The 20,655-nt window shown below is 39.7% G+C and overlaps 1 protein-coding gene across 1 annotated transcript in view; it reads right to left on the bottom strand.

The window, feature by feature from the left end:
- Window positions 1-20,388, bottom strand: part of DBX2 (developing brain homeobox 2) — a 35,306-nt gene extending 14,918 nt beyond the window's left edge. The window contains exons 1-2 of the mRNA XM_036080058.2: window positions 19,581-20,388; window positions 5,931-6,026 (exon numbers count right to left, since the gene is read on the bottom strand). Of these exons, the coding sequence (XP_035935951.1) occupies window positions 5,931-6,026; window positions 19,581-19,998 (514 nt within the window). The 5' untranslated portion in view covers window positions 19,999-20,388. The remainder of the gene's footprint in view (window positions 1-5,930; window positions 6,027-19,580) is intronic.
- Between the last annotated feature and the right edge of the window lie 267 nt (window positions 20,389-20,655).

Here is a 20,655-nt window from a genome sequence, read left to right on the forward strand (position 1 = left end):
GAGAGGTCCGAGAGGTATACAGCCAGCCACAACACAGCGAGATAAATAACTGCAGACCATGGCATAAACAAATGAGTAATATAAAAAATAAAAATAAACAGATACAGAATTTAAGGCATGTAGAAAAGAGGCTTTAAAAGCCAGGGCCGGGGTGCCTGGGTGGCTCAGTCGTTAAGCGTCTGCCTTCGGCTCGGGTCATGATCCCAGGGTCCTGGGATCAAGCCCTGCATCGGGCTCCCTGCTCAGCAGGAAGCCTGCTTCTCCCTCTCCCACTCCCCCTGCTTGTGTTCCCTCTCTCGCTGTGTCTCTCTCTGTCAAATAAATAAAATCTTTAAAAAAAATAGAAATAAATAAATAAATAAATAAATAAAAGCCAGGGCCACCAATTCAAGGTGCTACAGGCTCTACCAATTTGGGAGTATTATGATGATGATGATGATGATGATGATGATGATTTTGTACCGTGGCTTCCATATATGTGGGGCTCAGCAGGGGCTACTGTATGTGGCCCCTACATGTAGCATGTCATGTCATCTTTACAACAATCCCCAGAGGGGGGTACTATCACCTCCATTTTCCATAGGGAAAAACTAAGGCTCCAAAAAGTTAAGTTGTGCCCTGGAGGTCACATATCAAAGAAGAGTGAGGTCAACTGATGCTCTTTATAATTATACCAAAGACTGTCAAAGTTATAAGTGGGCAGACAAAGAGGTCGGGAGGTGGAAAGAGTCATATTAAAGTGGCAGAGTGACCAAGGATAGAAAAGTTTCAAAGGCATGATTCCCTGGGTCCTGAGATGGCCCTATGCACCATCCTACAGGGAACCCCTGTGTGTAATGGGGCTGGGGAAGGGCATTCCAACTGGAGCTGTGCTCTGTGTAAATGACACTATCATACAAATGACACGGGGGAGGGTGGGGACGAGGTGGGGAACAACAGAGAAATAGAGCATAAGATAAACTAATGGAACCCTTCATACTTTCATGTGTGAGGATGTAGGGTGTACGTGTATTTTATATAATTCCTGTGGATCTGAAGTGTGGAGAGAGAAGATATAGAACTTCCCTAACTTGCCCCATTAAAACTAGAAGTCTACTTTCCATTCTCTATATAATCTAGTATTTGGGAATGCTACAATACTTCATTATCATATAACCATATTGATTTGCTAAAAACCTTTCCCTAATATTAAGCCAAATTCAATTTCCATTAAACTCCACTCATTGGCCCCAATTCAATCCTTTACACCTATACTGAATGCAGTATATCTAATTTGAAGATAACGCTCAGGTTCTCCCTATTATTTCTCTTCTCCAGGCCAAACATAATCGCTTTAGAAAATTCATGACCAGGCATAGAGACCCTTCACCATTTTAGTTGCTACTTCCGGACACGGTTTTATATACAAATGTGCTCACTGTGCCTTTTAAAGTGGGGCTCCAGCACTGGACAGGTGTAGGTTGTCTGACCATTACAGAGGCTAGTACAACTATTATCTCCCTTGTTCTGGGTATTGTATTTCTAAAAGCATAATCCAACATCCCCATATCATTCTGTAGACACATAGTGAGCTAAAAGTACAACCCTTTCCTTCTTTGTTATGTTCAGCCAATTCTCTCCCTCCTCTATTTTGTACTTGTGCACTGGTTGTGGGGAATCTCAAATCAGGACTTTATCAGCTGCCCCATTAGATGTTACGGTATGTTCAGGCGAGGGCTGTAGACAAGATCAGGAACGAGCACCCTCTATCACTAAGTAGCTCTGCTTCCCATCCCCCAGCCTCCACTACTTATGAACACATTTGGGGAGAAAGGGAACTCCATTCCTGGAAAGTTACTCAAATATGTTCACTGCCTCTGCAGAACTGTTGAATACAGCCATCAACTTGGAAAATCTCTTGTCTTCGAGTCTCTGACTCCTTGAAACATTCTTCCTGGTTGACCGAGTGTCATTTATCTCTGGAACACCCCTCCCTTCACTCCTGAGAAGTCAAAACCTATATTCAACTTACTGCACAAGCCTGATTATGTTTTCAACAAAATAATCATGCTTCTTTCTCTATTAGCACAAAATGCTCCACCCCTCTGAAGATGTTAGAGTGCTAATGATAAATCCTTACAGAAGGACTGCCGCAGGTCTTGTCAGTTTTCTCGGGGCACCCAGCACTCCAGCTGATAACAGTGAAAGAGAACACAGTCAGGTCAGATGGCAAGAATACTAATCAGAGCATCGCCCATCTTTGACAGTGACACTCACCGGAACAACCTACATTCTCAACAATAAAAGTAATAGCCCTTCCCTGCTGCATTCAACAAAATCCTAAATTCAAATTTGGAGAGTATTATTATGTTCTCCTAAGGTTTAGCCAGGAGAAGAAAAGAGTAACATGATCTTAAGATGTAGAATATAAGGGGCACCTGGGTGGCTCAGACGGTTAAGCATTTGTCTTTGATTCAGGTCATGATTCCAAGGTCCTGGGATTGAGAGCCCTTCCCTGCTGCTTCTTCCTCTCCCTCTGTCATTCCCTCTGCTTGTGCTCTCTGGCTCTCTCTGTCAAATAAATAAAATCTTAAAAAAAAAAAAAGAATATAAGAACATCTCCCAAGGAAAAGGCAGAGCAGTGTGTCCCAGAAGAATATTTCCCTGTTCAGATTTTCAAAACGTTGCTTCAAATTTAAACTTTGTCTTTTAATGCATAAAATTTTTGAAAGATCGCATTCAAGTTGGGTACTCAAAGACAAAGTGAAATAATTATCTGATTAATTCAATTAGCTATTCTACATAATTAAGACTCCTGTACCTTTTCAGGTCATTGTTGTTGTTTTTTTAAGGTCATTCTCCGCATAATTTCCACGACTTTCCATTTCATCTTAGCTGAGAAATGTGATTTTGAAAAGAACCTTATGGATGTAATATCAAAGATTTTCCTTCCACTACTCTGGGGGAGGGGAGAACTTTACCACTGCCTTTTAATTTTTCCCCACTGTCAGGGTTGTGCTTAAAGAGCCCATTAAACCATTTATTATACGTGAGAAGGGCACTGGAGGAATGATTGTTTCCACATTGCAACAACAAGGTAATCATAAATCTAAAAGGTTAACAAGAAAAATGAAATCAATTTTATACAAGTGAATCATGTTAAAAGAGTCAAAATGATATTTTACTTGCTAGTTATGAACCTGTTGATCTGATCCTATGCTTTGGAAAGAGTGAACTCAATATTGTGAAACAATGATGAGGACCACAGATTTCATTGCTTATTAAAACGTTTAGTATAAACCTTGATTTTGACTGTCCACACATGTCAGCACATTTTGGCTGAAATTTAATATGAGATTACTTGAACAGTTCATTTTCCTTCTTCTGTGTGATGGAAAAAAAATTTAATGCTTAGGCATAAAAATTGTTCTTATTATTAAAGAAAGAAGAAAAAAAGAAAATCTAGTAAATGCCTTAAATAATAAAGAGTACTGTGCAGATATAAGCCTTATTAGCGTTCCTTAGTATCATGGTTATTTATGTAAAATTCTTTAATGACAGCATAAATCCACCATTTCATTATTATTTGCTGCTAATACGATGAACATTATAAACAAAAAAATAAAAAATTCATTTCAGATTTATAACTAATGAGACACCAAAGTTTATTAAAAACACTTGTGGCATCTCTCAAGAGTTTTAAAATGCCAACTTCAGAAATGAAAACAAACCAAGTACAGTGTTCTCTATGCTTGATCTGAGCTGTGCTGATTTACCCCATGTTTTATTAAATAAAAAAAGATAAACATAGGACTTTATAAGCCTCCAGGGAGAGAAACCACAATTCACCAATGTTATGCCAAAGGCATGAAGTGCGAAGAACCGAGAGGCAGATGGAGGAAAATGAGTCTTGCTTGAAGTAATTTTTTCAAGCAACTGAAAAGATGAAGTTCTCTAGGAAATGTCTTTAGAGTTACTTATGTGCTCTATTGATCAAACTGGCCCAGGCCTTAGTGCACTTTTTGGGTTTAGAGACTCTTACAAAAACACTGCTAAAAATGAATAAACATATACATGCATACATACATGAATGTCCACCTGTTACACAGGACTTTTTATCCATTTCCACTTACCTGACCTACACTGCCAGAGGTTCTCTAAATGGAAGTCCAGTATCCTACCAAGGTGGAGTGACCGTAACTAGGTGTGGGATCTCTTTCAATCTCTACCCTGGAGATGCAACACCAAAGATTTAATTCCAGAGATGCCACTATGCCATGGTATCAGCTAATCTGGGACTGACGCTCCACTCTAGCAGCCTTCTCCTGATACTCTAATCCATGGTGACAAATGTATCCTTAATTTGCACAACACTTTTCACTTGCCCGCATAGGAGACCACCTTGAAGGAGCGAGTAAAAGGTTTAGTCATGGTTTTCTATTTTTCTATTTGAATCAATACATTCTAGTTAAATGGACAATTAATAGGTCACTTCCAAAATAGTGGTGTATCAGTCCTGGTTAATAAACAATCCCCAGAGTTGATAATGGGCTCTATGTATTCAGCAAGTCCTGTATACACTCAGCTCATCCACTAAATCCCTTTTCAGGTGGACAGGGTTATATGGGAAGATGAGCTAGAATGAGTCTATAAAAGTCAGTTTCATTCACTGCTTTATTTTTCAGTCAAGTGCTTTAAATGGTGTCCAGAAATTCACTCGGAATGTGAGACAGGAGAAAAGATGGACACACAGAGCCTTGCTTTATGACCGTACAAAAGGGCAACTGACCCTTGCCCGAGGCTTTTCCATGTGAAATGGCTCCTAAAGTTCATCTGCACAGTGAAAAATCGTGGTGAGGTCGCGTGTGGATGAGTCAAGTGAAAGTGATGATTGGTCACGGGTCTGTCACCCATTGTGGCTGGGCCCCTGCCATGTAAAGTGCTCTGTGGGAAAGTATCAGCCCCCTAAAGAGATGCTCAGAAGCCTGCAGCTCATTAAATGGCCAGCATTTGCTGCCTCACTTGTCAGGAATCATTCTGTTGAGCAACTGCTCTCCTGAAACATTCATAAAACACATGAACAGAGAGGCAGCAGGGACCTGAATTCAACCGTGATAGAGCTCTGTACTTCAGCCTAACTCAACTCAGATTTCACTTTTCGCCTGACAGAGGGGTTAACCTGAATAAATGTTTTCTCTTGGGCAGCTGAAATAAATGTGCCCCTTTACTGGACTTCTTTTTCATAAACTCAGATTCTCTGCCTACAGATTCTTATTTGACCTAGAAATCTCAAGATCAAGGTGAACTTAATTTCTTTTTAGTTTGACATTGTTTTCTTTGGGTATGTGAGTGTGTGTGTGTGCGTGCACCCTCTGAAAGTTTTTCCAAGTTGTCGTTCTCACTTCAGCCCTGGACACTTTAAATTTTGTAATGTTCAAGGAGAAGTTCTCTTGAAAATATTTCCTACAACTCCGGTTGGTTTTCTTCAAGATCATAAAGAAGAGTTATTTATCTCCTTTTACAACCTGGACAATTTCAATTATTTTCTATGGACACCCAGTTCTGTGTCACATTTTAAGCTGAATGGAAATTTTACACAGCACTATTTCTTAGCCTTCCTTCCTTTTTTTCTTCTCTAAATGAGTATTGCTACACATTTCAGAAAGAGCCAAACTGGTCCCTCTGAGATCTTTTATATCAAATGGAAAACAAGTTGCTTTCCTTGGTGTGTCAGCCCTGGGTTTCAATGCCATTAGAAACTGCTCACAATTGCTCAGTGTGCTGAGGTCTGATAAATCTCTGGAAACCTCCTGAATAGGATCGCTGTGATTTTTAGTGAGGATTTAGCTCCTTGCCATTGCATTACCAATTAGTTTTCCAGAGCACATTAAATCCTGCTGCTTTGGTTTACAGAATAACTGAGGCATTGCTGATGAAGCATAAAAACTTACTTGCAAAAGCAGTGGGGGATGCAGGGCGCCGACAGGACCCACCACAGCATGCCGAGTAGAATGGCGGGGCAGTCAGGAAAAAAGGTTTGGAAGATGCTGTGGAGAAAGCATTGATCTCATTGATGAGTCATTTCTTTCAGACAATATTCAAAATTCCATTTTCCCGAAAGTCACTTCATTTTCTGAGCCTTTACTTAACTAGTTATAACTTTTACTGAAATTAAAGTCATTCTAAAGTAGCCTTTATCTGCCAAAGAGATCGCCAAATAGTTTAATCAAGATTTGGAAGATATGTTGGAAAGACTCAATGGATCAAAACCAAACTTAATTTTCTGTGTGGTCATAATTATATGTAGCAAGTATTCCTTTATTTAAAATATCCCAGAGCAACACTGTCCAAGAGAATGATCTGTGGTGATGGAATGTCCTTTATCTCCACTGTCCACTTGAAAATAAATATTTTTATTACTCTCCCTACATATTCAATGGCAACTTTTTTCTTATCTTAATCATTATTTAGTGAATATTATTTTGATATGAAAATATACATTTTTCAAGAACACAATAATTTCAGACTTGTATTTTAACCAATTGATAAGCATGTGTTTATTTTCGCCAATATTTTTGCAGGCTATATAAAAATAAGTGCATTGCCCAATAAGAATTTTGGTTCTTAATGCCTTCAAATTGCAAATTAATCATAAATCATAATATAATGGAAAGTTGCCAATATTCATGTTCTCAGCTTTTCAATATCGAATTTTTCAAATAATAAAATGTTTGTCTTAATAATATCTTGAGGCATACACAGCTGGCTCAGTCAGTGGAGTGTGTGGCTCCTAATCTCGGGGCTGTAAGTTTGAGCCTCACACTGGGTATAGAGATTACTTAAAAATAAAATCTTTTAAAAAATGGTATTTTGAAAACATAGCAACTAAGCAAAGTATGAAAAGGAAATCCATTTTGGTGTTCAAAAGTACTATAAAACTTAAAAAAAAAATGCTTTTTAAGTAGGCTCCACACCCAATGTGGGGTTTGAACTCATGACCTGACATAGAGAGTTGCACGCTCCACCAAATGAGACACCCAGGCAGCCTATAAAACTTGTTTTTAATTTCACTGTTATAAGTTATTCTAATATTAACTATAAAACCATCAAAGAAATGATAAATCATTCATTTTAATTTAACATCTTATGTTACAATAAAATGGCATTATTTAGGCAGTTACATTTTCCATTATTCTCGGACTACATGAAGTACTTTGAAAAATGAAAATCTATTTTTATGTATAAAAGCTGTCATATTATGTTTATTCTCAAGCATTTCTGTTAACTCATTTCAGCTCCAAAATAAACACTCCATAAATAATTAAGTTACGGCTATTGTGCTGTTTAGCACAAAATGCAATGCTGCATTTACATACATACAATGAAACATCATGATAGCTGGAAAAACACACATAAAAGAAATATTTTTACTTAATATAAAGTGTAGAAAATAAGTACACTAGTGATACTGTTACCATAACCATGCAAAATACGTGCAAATTACAAATTTTACTATTCTAGCCAAGATGTTTCTCAGTCTAACCCTATGGCCCTAAAAATAGAGAGATAAAAGATCTAAAAAAATGAATGGTTCATTTGAGACTAGTGATCAATTAAATTCATTTGTGATAAATGAAGTTTTGAGATATATGATCTTAGTGTTAAATTTAACCATAAAAAGTTTTTACTGAATACTTTGTTATATTACTATATATTATCTTATCTTAATAAAGTAAAACTGCAATCAAAATAACATGTTATCTACAGTAATAAACTCGTGTGGCTAAGGAACTACATGTTACATGACCAGGCTTCAGGTTCTATTGCGTAGAATTTCTTCACCATTTTAAAAATCATCTCTTTGACATACATATATTTACACAGATTAGTTGATTCCTGATTTCCATGCATAAATACACCTTGTTTAAGCTGGCTTATGTGAAAATTGCTGTGAAATTCCAATTAAGTGCTCCATTTCTTTTTTTTAACATGTGCCTACTTTGACATAAGTCAAATGCTAGTCCAGCTGAGCATGTGATTGCAGGGGTGTCAAATGGTACGTGGAAATAACCATTTAAAACAATGAAATGCAAAAAAAATGAATAAAATAAAATAAACAATGAAATGCATTTAAAAATATATCTTACACTTCTAAATTTTTGTAAATGACATGCTCTTTAAAGCAATGAGCAAAAAAGGAAACTCAATTGTGATAAAAACAAAGTAACAAGTTGACAGACCTGTTAAAACTTTAGCCTGGTGATGGGTATTAAAGAGGGCACGTTCTGGGGCGCCTGGGTGGCTCAGTTGTTAAGCGTCTGCCTTCGGCTCAGGTCATGATCCCAGGGTCCTGGGATCAAGCCCCGCATCAGGCTCCCTGCTCAGCGGGAAGCCTGCTTCTCCCTCTCCCACTCCCCCTGCTTGTGTTCCCTCTCTAGCTGTCTCTCTGTCAAATAAATAAATAAAATCTTTAAAAAAAAAAAAAAAAAAAAAGAGGGCACGTTCTGCATGGAGCACTGGGTGTTTTACGCAAATAATGAATCATGGAACAGTACATCAAACACTAATGATGTAATAAGGTATGGTGATTAACATAACATAATTAAAAAAAAACCAAAAAAAATAAATAAAACTTTTGTAAGCTATTAAGAACTACTCAGAAGATGCTCTGAAAAAGGCAGAAAACAAGGCAATTTCACCCTGGATGATATGCATTTCAAAGCCCATCAATGCAATCTAAATGCAGTCACTTTATCACTGATCCTATTGGGAACAATCTGTCATGGGCTTACTGAACGATATTTATGACAATAATATTTAAGGAGTGTCTGCTACACACGGGGCACTGGACTAGCTATGAATTTAGCACATGCTTTCTCATTCATTCATTAGCATTCAGCCTCAACTGGGTATGCATCTGGAATGTGATGAGTACTCTTTTCAGCAAATTTTTTTTAAAAGGACAAGAGAAACATAAATACGTTAGCATAATAGTTATTAGCCAGGAAAGATAAGGATTTCATGCAGAGACTGCCAGAGCTGGAACCCAGAAAAGGGACTATCTGCCAAGTTTTCCATAAGAGAAAAACAAATGGTCCTTCCTATGGGGGGAAAAAAAAAAAAGGCATGCTGTCAGGTGCTACAGCATGATGTCAGGTTCTGTCAGCACACGTTTCAGGATACTCCCAATTTTGTATCCCACTGACAAATCTAGTTTCCAGTTTCTGTGGGAATCTGCTACAAGTCACAAACAAATCACTTAAAATTCTTGGAACTGAACTGTCTGAATCCAAATGACTAAAATCACTTATTCACAGAAAACCTCATGAACTTTTCACTTCTTAATCAGATGTTCTGACTTAACTGAAGCCACAGAATCAAAATATCTATTAACTATTTTGAATATTTAATTAAGGTGGGAACTTCAAGCCAACTTAATGGTGAATGACCTGATTTCTTTTTAAACTTAACTAGATGGTTCTGTGATACAAGCATCTCATACCCAAGGATGGTTACAAGCCTACCTACAGATAAATCATTTTCAAAATTCTGTTGTTTAGAAAGCAAGCAATAATTTTTAAATTGCTTTTCTGTTGTTATTTTCACTCTTTCACTGATGGAGCAGAACAATAGGTATTTAAAAGGGGTGAAACCACATTCTTTTTATTGTCAGTGCAAAACTGTGGTACTAACTGACTTGAGTTGACGTTTCAAAGAAAGAATACCAAAGACCACTAATAAAACCTTCAAATAAATTTCAGGAGTCCACCGCAATGCTATGCCAATTGGCAGCATCTTTTAAGGATGAGGAGAAATGAGAAAAAGTTCCAAGATGTCTTACTAAGGCAATCAAAGGGTCAAAACAGACCTCCAGGAAATAACAGGGAATTAAGTAATTTTTTAAAAATGGTTTTAAATGACCTTCTTCAAGTGCCTGGTACATGGACACCGGGAATAAAGAAATCTAAACTTCTAAATCTAAAATAATACACAATTGGAATAGAGTGGACCCAAAAACGAGACTCCAAAGAATGGCAACCAGATGCCCTGCGTACTAAGACCTAAGAAATATCACTTACCTAATGAGGTGTGATTTATTTTATCACACAACCTGGAAGGAATTCATTTATGTGATCCACATGCAAATTTGCCTTCAGTCACAAGGGAAAGCAAGTTAACTAAATTCATCCTTTATCTTCCTGCTCATCAGAAAACAACAGAAGTCCACATTTTTTTTCCTCAATGAGTATTTCAGACACAGAAAAACAAAGGTCTTAATGTTCTGGTACAGCTCATGAGAAGATAAATCAAGTGTAGTGTCTACTTGTTTGATTCTATCCTTTTAATTCTGTGCAAATAATATTTACTGCATCTCTATCAAGTGCCACACAGTGTACTGTGTATGGGGATTACAAAGATGAAAAAGGACCGTTTCCTTCCCTAGAATTTCTACTTAGTGCTTCTTAACTTACAGATTTACATCTGCTGGTCAAAGAAATGAAATGCGAATCTTTCTGTTCTCCAAAGTTAGTTTTGTTCTGTAAAATCTGAGGCATTCCCCAAGAAAGAGATGAGATTTGAAAAAATTCATATGGTGCATTTTCCTAACCATTGGTTCTCAACCCTGAATACACACTAGAATTACCTGGAGTGCTTTTCAAAGATACGGATGCCCAGGCCACACACCAATGGGGCTAAATCACACTGGCTAAGGGTGGGCTCCTTAGCACGGCATTGTTTCAAAAGCTGCCCAGGTCATTACAATGCATCGCCAGGAGGGAAACACTGAAAAGAACACAAAACAATGTCTGACACAGCAGGCACTCAATAAATGTTAGCCTTTACTCCTGCCATCATTATGTAATTTGAGATCAGCTGCGAGACAACGCATAAAAAGCAGCATGGTCAAGACTTCCACTGAAATAGAGAAGTAAAAAGAAAAGTTTATTGTTAAGAAGGCTTTGTCAAAGAGGGCTTTAATCAGGAACAACATCTTAATCCACACCTTAATTTGGAAGGTATTTAAATAGAACGGCAAAGGATGAGAAAGAAGGCATTCCAACAAGGAAAGGTGGCATGAACGAAAGGAAGGGGGGTGAGGTTAAGAAAACCAGCCCGACTGCTGGCACAAGGCCCAAAGACTGAACGTTAAGGAATGTAGTTGGAAGAGCTAAATGCTGCTGATGGAATGAAGGCGTTGAAGAACAGAGTATTTTTATTTGATTTAATCGTCAAATGGGGATAAATAAGGTTTCCCCGAGTAGCTTGGTAATATGACGAAGCTCTATTTTAGGAAAATTCACCTGGCAGTACTGGGTTCGATGTGGTGGAGCAAGGTGGGGCTACATGGGAGGATCCCCCTGCAGTTATAACGTAAGAATAGGTGATGACAACCCTCTGTTTGGACACTGCCGCTAGCATCTTCTCTAGCTTCACCTCACCAGCAGGTGAGTAGGGGCTGGCCTCTTCTCAAGCTGTGGGGCCCCAGTTCATTGCAATCAGCAAATATGATCACTACCTCTGCTACTTCTCCCTTCAAGACGTCTCCATAGCAGCTCTGAAAAACTGAGCTAAATTTGAGGAGACCCATTGCTCTTTTCACTATCAAGTCGATATCACAGGAGACTATAATATAACAGAATAGCATTTGTAGCTCTCAAATTCTAAAAGCCTTAATGAAGACTCCTTGAGCTCTGAGCTATACAACTCTGTGTGACTAATTCTTGCACTGGGCTACTCTAGCAGGAGACAGCCCTGGCAAGAATTGTCTCTGATAATGGTTACCCTGATTTCACCCTGTGGCAGATTTTAAACGGCTGCAAATTATTTGGCACTCCTTCCATTGAGAGGTAGGGTCCCGACTTCCCCTTGCCTTGTATTTGGGATGGTCTTGCTGCCTTGTTTGACCAAAGGATATGGAAGAAGTGACATTCTGGAACTTCCATACCTAGGCCACAAGAAGCCTTGCAGCCACTGTCTGGGGTTCTTGGAGTGTTTGCTCTTAGAACCTTCCCTTTCATAACCCAAGCATCATGCTATTAGAAGCCCAAGACACTTGGAAAGTCCAAGTGTGGATTGCTGGAACAGCTCTAGTTGAGCACCCAATCAACAGTCAGCCATGTGGGTTGCCATTTTGGACATCCAGCCCAGCTGGGCCTTCAGAAGACCACAGCTCCGGCTGCCATCAAACTGTAATGAGATTTCAAGTGAGAACCACCCAGCAGAGCCCTGTCAACCCATGGGACTGTGAGAGAAAATAATAAATTGTTCCTTTAAGCTTCTAAGCTTTGAGATGGCTTTTTATACAGCAATACCCTTTTTACCAATATTTTGCTTATGGTTGAATGATGGGAAGGAGTCTTTCACATATTTCCCTGTATGTTATCAGTGGGCTTTTGCAGTTTGTGTTTGAAAGTCAAATGCTGACTCTAATCTCTGTTCTTATTTTGAAATAAAGAAACGGAGGCTTAAGGAGCTTCTAGGAATTATGATTATATAATCAATAATATAAAGACTTTAGACTTGAATCTAGGCTTTAAAATTATAGAAATGCCACTAAAACCAGCTCAGAAAACTGTATTTTTAAATTTACCCAATTTGCCATTTTTGCTTTGGAGGAATTGTTGGCAAATTTTTACTATAGAAAATACTTCAGGCTTTGCAGGCCGCAGGTCTCTGTTGCAACTATTCAATTTGTAATGCAAAAGCACCTATAGAAAATATGTAAACAAACAGGAGTGCCTCTTTTCCTGCCTTAAATAGGACTGTCTTTTGGTTTCAGATCCAATATAACTATAGAATTTGTACAATATACCTAAACTCAAACCAGCCCTAGGATAGTCTCTTTAAGAAATATGCTAGCAGTCATGGTTTTTATTCTCTTCTAATGTACAAAAATCTTCCCAAAGAATAACCTAACTCCTTCACACATTTCAATTTTTTTCTTTTTGAAAATAGAGAGAGCACGCATGTGCACGTAAGAGCGAGGTGGGATGGGCAGAGGGAGAGAGAGAGAGAGAATCCTAAGCAGGCTCCACACCCAGCGCGGAGCCTGATGCAAGGCTCTATCTCACATCCCTGAGATCATGACCTGAACCAAAATCAAGAGTCAGACACTTAACCGATGGAGCCACCCAAGCATCCCCACATACTTTAATTTTAAAAGTTGTCAGAGATTTAACATTTTAAAGAACAAGAAATTTTGAGTCCTCTCAAGAGGACTGGTAAAAATGTATATATCGTATATTCTATTTCTGACGGCCACTTTGAATTAATAAAAGTAAGGTTGTTATGGCAAAGTGCCTAAACGTGAAAGAAAAGTGAAAAACCTAGCTCATCTTCAGAATAATGATAAATAAGAAGGGAATCAATCAAGTATTCAGTAATATAGAAAAAGACGTGAATTTTTTTTCTTTCCTTTTCCCAGATGCTTTGGTTCTGAAACAAAAGTCTAAAAACTTTAGAGGCTTTTTGATCTTTGACTTCAGAGAGAATTTTAGTGCCTTCAGTTTACTGTTCACATAACTCACAAAAATGTGCCCCTGAAATATTCCCAACTAATAGCTGGTTGACAAAATGAATAATGCTATTAAAAGTGGGATCAGTTATGGTAACTTTATATAAAGTGAGAATCACTCAGCATTGCCAAATCAAGTACTGACTGGAGGCTAAAAAGAATAAAAGGGAAAGATTTCATTAGAAGTGGAAACATTACTGAAAGTAAAATAAAATATTTTGGAATAAAATATACAAGGGTCTGGTAAGCATATTATACATTAAGGCAAAAATCCAATTTCTTACTAAGAGAGTATAAAATAGAAAAGCATGATCTAATGAAGTCTTAAATAAGGATTCTAACAAGCATTCCTAGATAAAAATCATATTGTTTCTTTTTCCAATTTGCCTTTTTATTCCTGACAGACTCCAGGTGTATTTGAATGAAAACTTATACTTACTTAACTGGCTTAAAAACTGTGTACCTTCACTATTAAAAAAAAAATCACTGTAATTAGGAAAAAACTTTATTTAGAGCCTCTGTTAATCCAAGATTAAGTAGACAAACGCTGTATTAAGAGCTACAAATCAAGTCCCCTTGAAAGATATAATAAGGGGCACCTGAGTCGGTTGAGTGTTTGCCTTTGGCTCAGATCACGATCCCAGGGTCCTGAGATACAGTCCCGCATCCGGCTCCCTGCCCTGCAGGGAGCCTGCTTCTCCCTCTCCTGCTCCCCCTGCTTCTGCACGTGCTCTCTCTCTCTGTCAAATAAATAAAATCTTTTAAAAAAAGATATAAGATATATTTTAAAGTTATAAACAATATCAACAACAGAAATAGTGTGGTGGAAAACAGATTGAGTGAGGTGTAAATGAAATATTTCACCACCACCACCCCCCCACACACACACCTAAGGACACATTTGTTTAAATATGTTAAAGATAAGAACTTTCACTTCTGTAAAAACTTTCATAGCAAAGCATCTCGAAGTATTTTATGAACACATCTATTACCTGTGTTGCTTCCCTTACTTTCATGTTGCTCCCATTTCTATCATTATTCAGCAGCACACCTAAGCATAAAGTGATTTCTCACAGCAAAGGAGACTTTTTTTTCTGGTAGACACAAGAACAGGAGGAAGGAGGCACACTCAAAGAGGGATACCATGGAGTCTAATTCACAGCTTCAGTTCCAATATCTGAGGCCCATTTATGGCAAATAAATGTGGATAAAATCACTGTCAACAATCCTTTTAAATTGCCCACAACATATGGCATCCTTTGGCTTCCTGCATGTAACCCTAAACTCTCTGAATCCTATGTTTACTTATGCATAAATGTGTATGCAATTTTCTGGGCATTCAAACCATTGTGCCTCTTAAAATATCCCTCAAATCTCTTAAGTCAATAGGAGTTCAGGGGAAAGTTCTAAAATGTTCCTACTTGCCTGCTGGATTTACACCTGTTTTATTATTAAACCTCAATAGCTTCAATACATGTTAACAGATTGAGATTCCTTATTGTTAAAGTGAAGTAGAGAAGGTAGAGAAGCATATGTAGGGGTTGGGAGTGGGATAGGTGCTAAAGTCAGAGGCAAATTAAATGCACATAAATTGCTACCCCAACTCAGGTGTAGCTCCAACTCGGGTTATTCTGTAAAGAGGGTGGCTTACTGAATCACTATTAGAAGGGAAGGGACTGTCTATTAGTCATTTCTCCATGAATCTGAAGGAGTTCATTAACTTGGGGAACATAGAACAGTTTGTTCAGAGCTGATTCTCACGAACTGTGTGAAGTTATTAATATGTTAATATAAATCCAAAGACATGTTAAGAAAATACAAAAAATATGCACATGCAGTAAGAATATGGTTCAGTATTATCTAAAAATTCCACCAAAGGATGGTTGAGGTAACGGCCTGAGGAAGGAACTACTGGAATGGGGTCCATCCTTATCCTTCTCTGGATTCTCCATTCTCCGTCCTGGTTCTGGGTCAGCATCACCAACGTTCAAGATGCTGTGATTTTAATTTGCCAGAACAAATCTAAAGCACAATGGTAGCAAAAATAAGTGACAAACTTTGGCTTAATAAAAAATCCCAAAGTCTTCAAGTTGGACTAGACAAAACTAAGTGCAATTAATTTAAGACAGAGTCATGGATTAACAGGTAAATAGTAACTGGAATTGGGAGGTGGACAAGAAAACTAGAATGCACATTAAGTATTAATGGTAAGAAGCAATCTTAACAAGGGGCCAGAAAAATGACATGGATCTGGTCCCTCTCCTATAGTATACAGTACAACTTATTTGATAAAATCATTTTAAAAAAGATTTAAAAAAAAAGGACTCACCTACCAGAAGAAACATTTGCTTTCTAATCCTCTTAAGGAGTAGATTTAATAATAAATAAATTACATTCAGGAAATTATCTTTACGTCAAACATTTTAAAAAAATGTTTAAAATGACAAATGTCATTAAAAAGCAAGGCTATTTCCACTTATTTTTGAATAAAATGGTGACATAACCGAGAGAAATTTAAATTTTTCAGCTTTTTACACTTCAAGACTCCCTTTTATATACAAAACATGAATATTTTAACCTAGCATAATATTCACCAAATAATGACATTAATAAACTTTTGGGGAAGGATCTCTGATGATTCTAATTTACTTGCAAAACTTCCTGGTTTCCCCTAATAAACTAAAACAGATCCAAAGATTCAACCCTGGAGATGAACTATTTACTACCTTCTATTGCACTAAATGTGCCCGTCTTGAGCCTTGAGGAATGCCCTTTGATTTTTAAAGTTTTCACACTACTCTGTATAAACCACTTGATGACATATAGCTACAGAGTGTTTTTTTCTACTTCAAATACCCAAAGACTTGCCACTTTTCAAGGATGAAGCACTGAGAGCTATCCTCTCATTTATTACCTGTAAATCCATCTTATTGCTTAACTGTCACCACCTTGCAGAGACCCACAGGAAGATGAACGGGAAGGCCAATTTCTTTCCTTCTGGGCTCAGATACAAAATCACAATTGATTTATTATTGTGATACATGGAATTGGTTATTACTAGTTTCTGATATTCAACAAAAGACTAATATAAGGAATACGAAAATATGGGGCGATTTTTTCTCTTTCACAAATCCACAGGAGTTTTCACTGTTACTTCTGACAAAAAAAAAAAAATTAGCAAGTGAAGTAAATCACTGTAGGAAAAAACTGGCCTACTAGAAAGATTAAAGCAGGGGCGCCTGGGTGGCCCAGTTGTTAAGCATCTGCCTTCAGCTCAGGTCATGATCCCAGGGTCCTGGGATGGAGCCCCGCATGGAGCCCGCATCGGGCTCCCTGCTCAGAGGGAAGCCTGCTTCTCCCTCTCCTACTCCCCCTGCTTGTGTTCCCTCTCTCGCTGTCTCTCTCCGTCACAAAAATAAATAAAATCTTAAAAAAAAAAAAAGATTAAAGCAGCTAACAATTATGAAAATGCTTCGTAAGCCATAGAGCAGTATGAACATGGAATATAAGCTCCACAGGGGCAGAGACAGTCATCTGTTTTGTGCACTGACTATCCCACTGGCCTTGGACAGAGCCTGACACATGGGAGATAGTCGGTAAGCATTTGCTGAACGAATGAAATATGTGGTATAATTAAAAATGGGTAACAAAGATAATGAAGCTGAAATTACATGCAGTGGCGTAAGCCCCCTAGTTAAATGGTTCTGTATTTCACCAAGGCACCAATAAAAAGAACTCTGGGGTTTTTTCATTCGACATTTGGATTGGTACACTCAATGAGTTAAGGTTGAAAAAAAAAGCAAGTAGTCAATATGCTGAAATGACTAAAAATCACATTTTGTGATCCACTCCAAAGTAAGTGTCTGAAGGATCAGAAGCGGTTGTTTGCTCACATTTCAGAAATATAAAGAAATACTGTTATCTTTCCAAAAACAGTAGCTCTTCTATCTCCTCTATATTCTCTACAGAACATCAATCACTATGTCATCAGTCAGCTAATTTTCAGGTGATAGTAACCTTGTCAGTACTCATTATAACTTCATAATTCTACACAGTAGAAAAGAATTCCCACAACATTTGGTAGGACAAAAATCTGTTACTTAAATAAAACTAGGGCAATGTTCAGAAAACTACATTCTGTGTCAAATTACAAAGATAAATGAATGTAAATGCTGGTTCTAAGCAGCATATTTGTAGGAACAAATATAGAGAGTTTTAACTTTCTTAAGCTACTTCTCTAGATTCAAAAATTAAATGCGCTTTTATTTTTTTAAATAAAAGGTTATTTGTTCAAATGAAAATTAACCGAGGAAAATAATCTTCAGTGAGGACGGAATAAAATATTGGGAAAATATATGCTTACACTATATTAGTACGCTTAAAAGAGAAATATAAATTCTTGTACTCTTATTCCAAAAAATCATTTTTGCATTTTGACACTTTAATAAGTGTACAAGAATGAATATATCCTTGAAAATTTTTTAAAATGTACTTAGGAGTACCTTTACCCAATAATTGCAATATTTTTAATGGAACAGATACACAAAATTCTTTTTCAGTTATTGAATTATCTGCATTTGATTTGTATTTGGTTTACTTAAGTTTAATCTGTAAAATCTACAAAGGTGAAAATTAAGTAACTTTCAATGGTTGAGTAACCAATCATGATCAGGAGCAATTTAAAAATCCTTAAAAATAACTTCTATGAACACAATGCCAAACCACTAAAAGCTAGGCAAATCACCACTCTTTTCGAAAATGTTATTTTTCATGACACATTATTTACTAACTCTTATCTAGGTGAACCTGCTTTATACGTTTCTAATTTTCCAAATACTTCAGAAATAACAGAGTGGCCCAAATTTCCAAGGAACATAAACCCTGCCTTTATCTGTGTTTGTTCCTTTCCCAAGGCTTCCTAGAGTTTAGGTTTTACACCATGAGAATGAGACCGGTGCTCATATAATTATATTTGTTCCATTTTGTTAGTAACCACTTCAAACTGAAAGACCAGGACAGGTTCTAAACATGTTAAATTCTATAAAGCCATTAGCAATAAATTTGATCCGGCAGTTTGCTGGGACAATGGAATCTGCTGAAAAAACGTCTATTAGTCATTCTGGACAAACCCATCGGGATTAAAAGAATGAGTTAAGATCGTCTAAGGACGCAGCAAAAAAAAAAAATTAATCCAACTGGATCTCAGCTTCTGAGTGTTTTAAGAGACTCTTCTTTTTTTTACTGCCCATTTCGGCTGCCTCTCCATATGCTTTAGCTAATATCTGACTAAACCGTCCGCATCCTCTTCCCAATCACACCACTTAGGTTTTATCCGAAAATGAAAACAAACCAAAACTGCCTTTCTTTGGGTAAGTAAATTCCCATTTATTGGTGAATTTCCTATTTCAGGTGCCAATTCAGCTGTTTCGGCTCAGCACAAAGAGAAAGTCGGTCTTGATTTCCTTGCGCCTTAGTGATCCAAAATATAAAGAATGGAGAAAGCCAAAAGTTTGCGCAACTCTCCTTCCAAACATCTTTGCCAGCGTTCTTGAACTGCCCCGGCCATCGCAACAGTTTGAGAAGGAAAAGCCCCCAAAGCGGGCCTCGCGAACTTCTGCTGGCCAAGAACTTCCCACGGAGCTGGTGTCGCGCGGCCTGCAGGACAGGAGCCGGCGGGCAGAAACGCTCAACTTGGGAAACCCCGTGAAACTGCTCCAGCGAGCCCAGAGATCTTGGGACCGGGGCTGCCCTTTCCCGCTAACCCAATGAGGTTCATTCAGGGTTTCTCCGGAAAGGCCTGAAAAACAAGGTAGCCCTACCACTTGTTGAAAGGAGACCGAGAGGAAGCTGGCGGTATGGGGTGGGGGAGGGGAGGTGTCACAGTTAGTGGTGGTACCTTCTTTACCCCCTAAGTGGCACCTACCACTAAAGCTCGAGACGCTCTAGGAAGGTCCCAAGCCAGAGCTGATTCCTGCGCGCTGGGGCCGGCGCTCCCCTGGCGCAGGGCGCACCGCGGGGCGCCCGGATTCCGGCCCCGCGGGGCAGGAGGCGCCGGGCGCGGCTAGGGAGGGAAGAGCTAGCTCACCTGGGGCTGAAGGCTGGAAGGTACAGTCCCGATCCGCCGGAGCCCGGCCGGGCAGCCTGGCGCCGTCCGCCGAGGGGCTGAGCACTTGAAAAGCCCAACGCGTGCCGTATGGCGCGCCGCCGGGGCTGACTTGTTCCGCCGCAGGGCACAGCTTGAGGGGAACGGGGCTGGCTGGCAGGGGCCGGACCTGCGCGCCGGCGGCCGTGGCGGCGGCGGCGACTAGAGCCGACGCCGAGCCGTGGTGCGCGGGTGGCTGCAGCCCGTGCGGCGGGGCGCCCCCAGCCCGCAGCAAGTTCTCGATCAGGAAACTCTTGCCCAAGTTGCCAAAGCCCGGCGCTGTGGGGAAGTTGAGGAGCGCGGAGGACGCTACCACGTCCCAGTACGCGCCGGCGTGGGCCGCCACGGCGCTGGGGAGCATAGTGCGGCGCCCGCGGGCCGCCTGCGCGCCCGCCTCTAGCTCAGCGCCCCGCACCGGGACCGCGCCGCCGCCTCCGGTCGCAGCCTCCCGCAGAACTGGAGCGCGCTGAGCCCGGGAAGGAGGAGAGGGCACCGAGGACGCCGCCAGGCTTGGAACGATATTATTTATTTGGGTTGGGCGTTTTTTTTAAAGGATGGGAGGAGTGAGTGTGGGAGGGGGAAGCTGTGCGTGTCTCTGGCCCGCGGCGTAGGCTCTGGGGGCGCCGGAGGAGTCCCTCCCGCTCCCTATGCAGATCCGGACTTTTTTTTTGTTTTTCTTCTAGAAGGCTGGAAGGTGTGTCTAGCCCATCCATTCATGTCAACCGGCCCACAAAGTGATAGACGCGGCCAACAATAAGGGCGGCCCGAGAGTCTGAGCTTTGGGAAAGGGAGTGGACGCGTAGCGGGAGGAGGTGGGCGTGGAGGCGACGTGAACCGGGCGCGCTCGCCCCCTCCCAGCGGCGGGGGCCCTCGCTCTGGAGCCCACGCAGCCCCCGGGGCGCGAGAGCGCGCGACCACGGATGAGGCGTGCCCGGAGGGCGGGCGGCACTCTTTTCCAGAAAGCGATCGAAGTACCACCTGTTGTCGACCCCTGGCTCTCCAGTGTTGATGTCACTTC

Source organism: Halichoerus grypus, chromosome 6 (genome assembly GCF_964656455.1).
Source record: "Halichoerus grypus chromosome 6, mHalGry1.hap1.1, whole genome shotgun sequence".
NCBI classification, from domain to species: Eukaryota; Metazoa; Chordata; class Mammalia; order Carnivora; family Phocidae; genus Halichoerus; species Halichoerus grypus.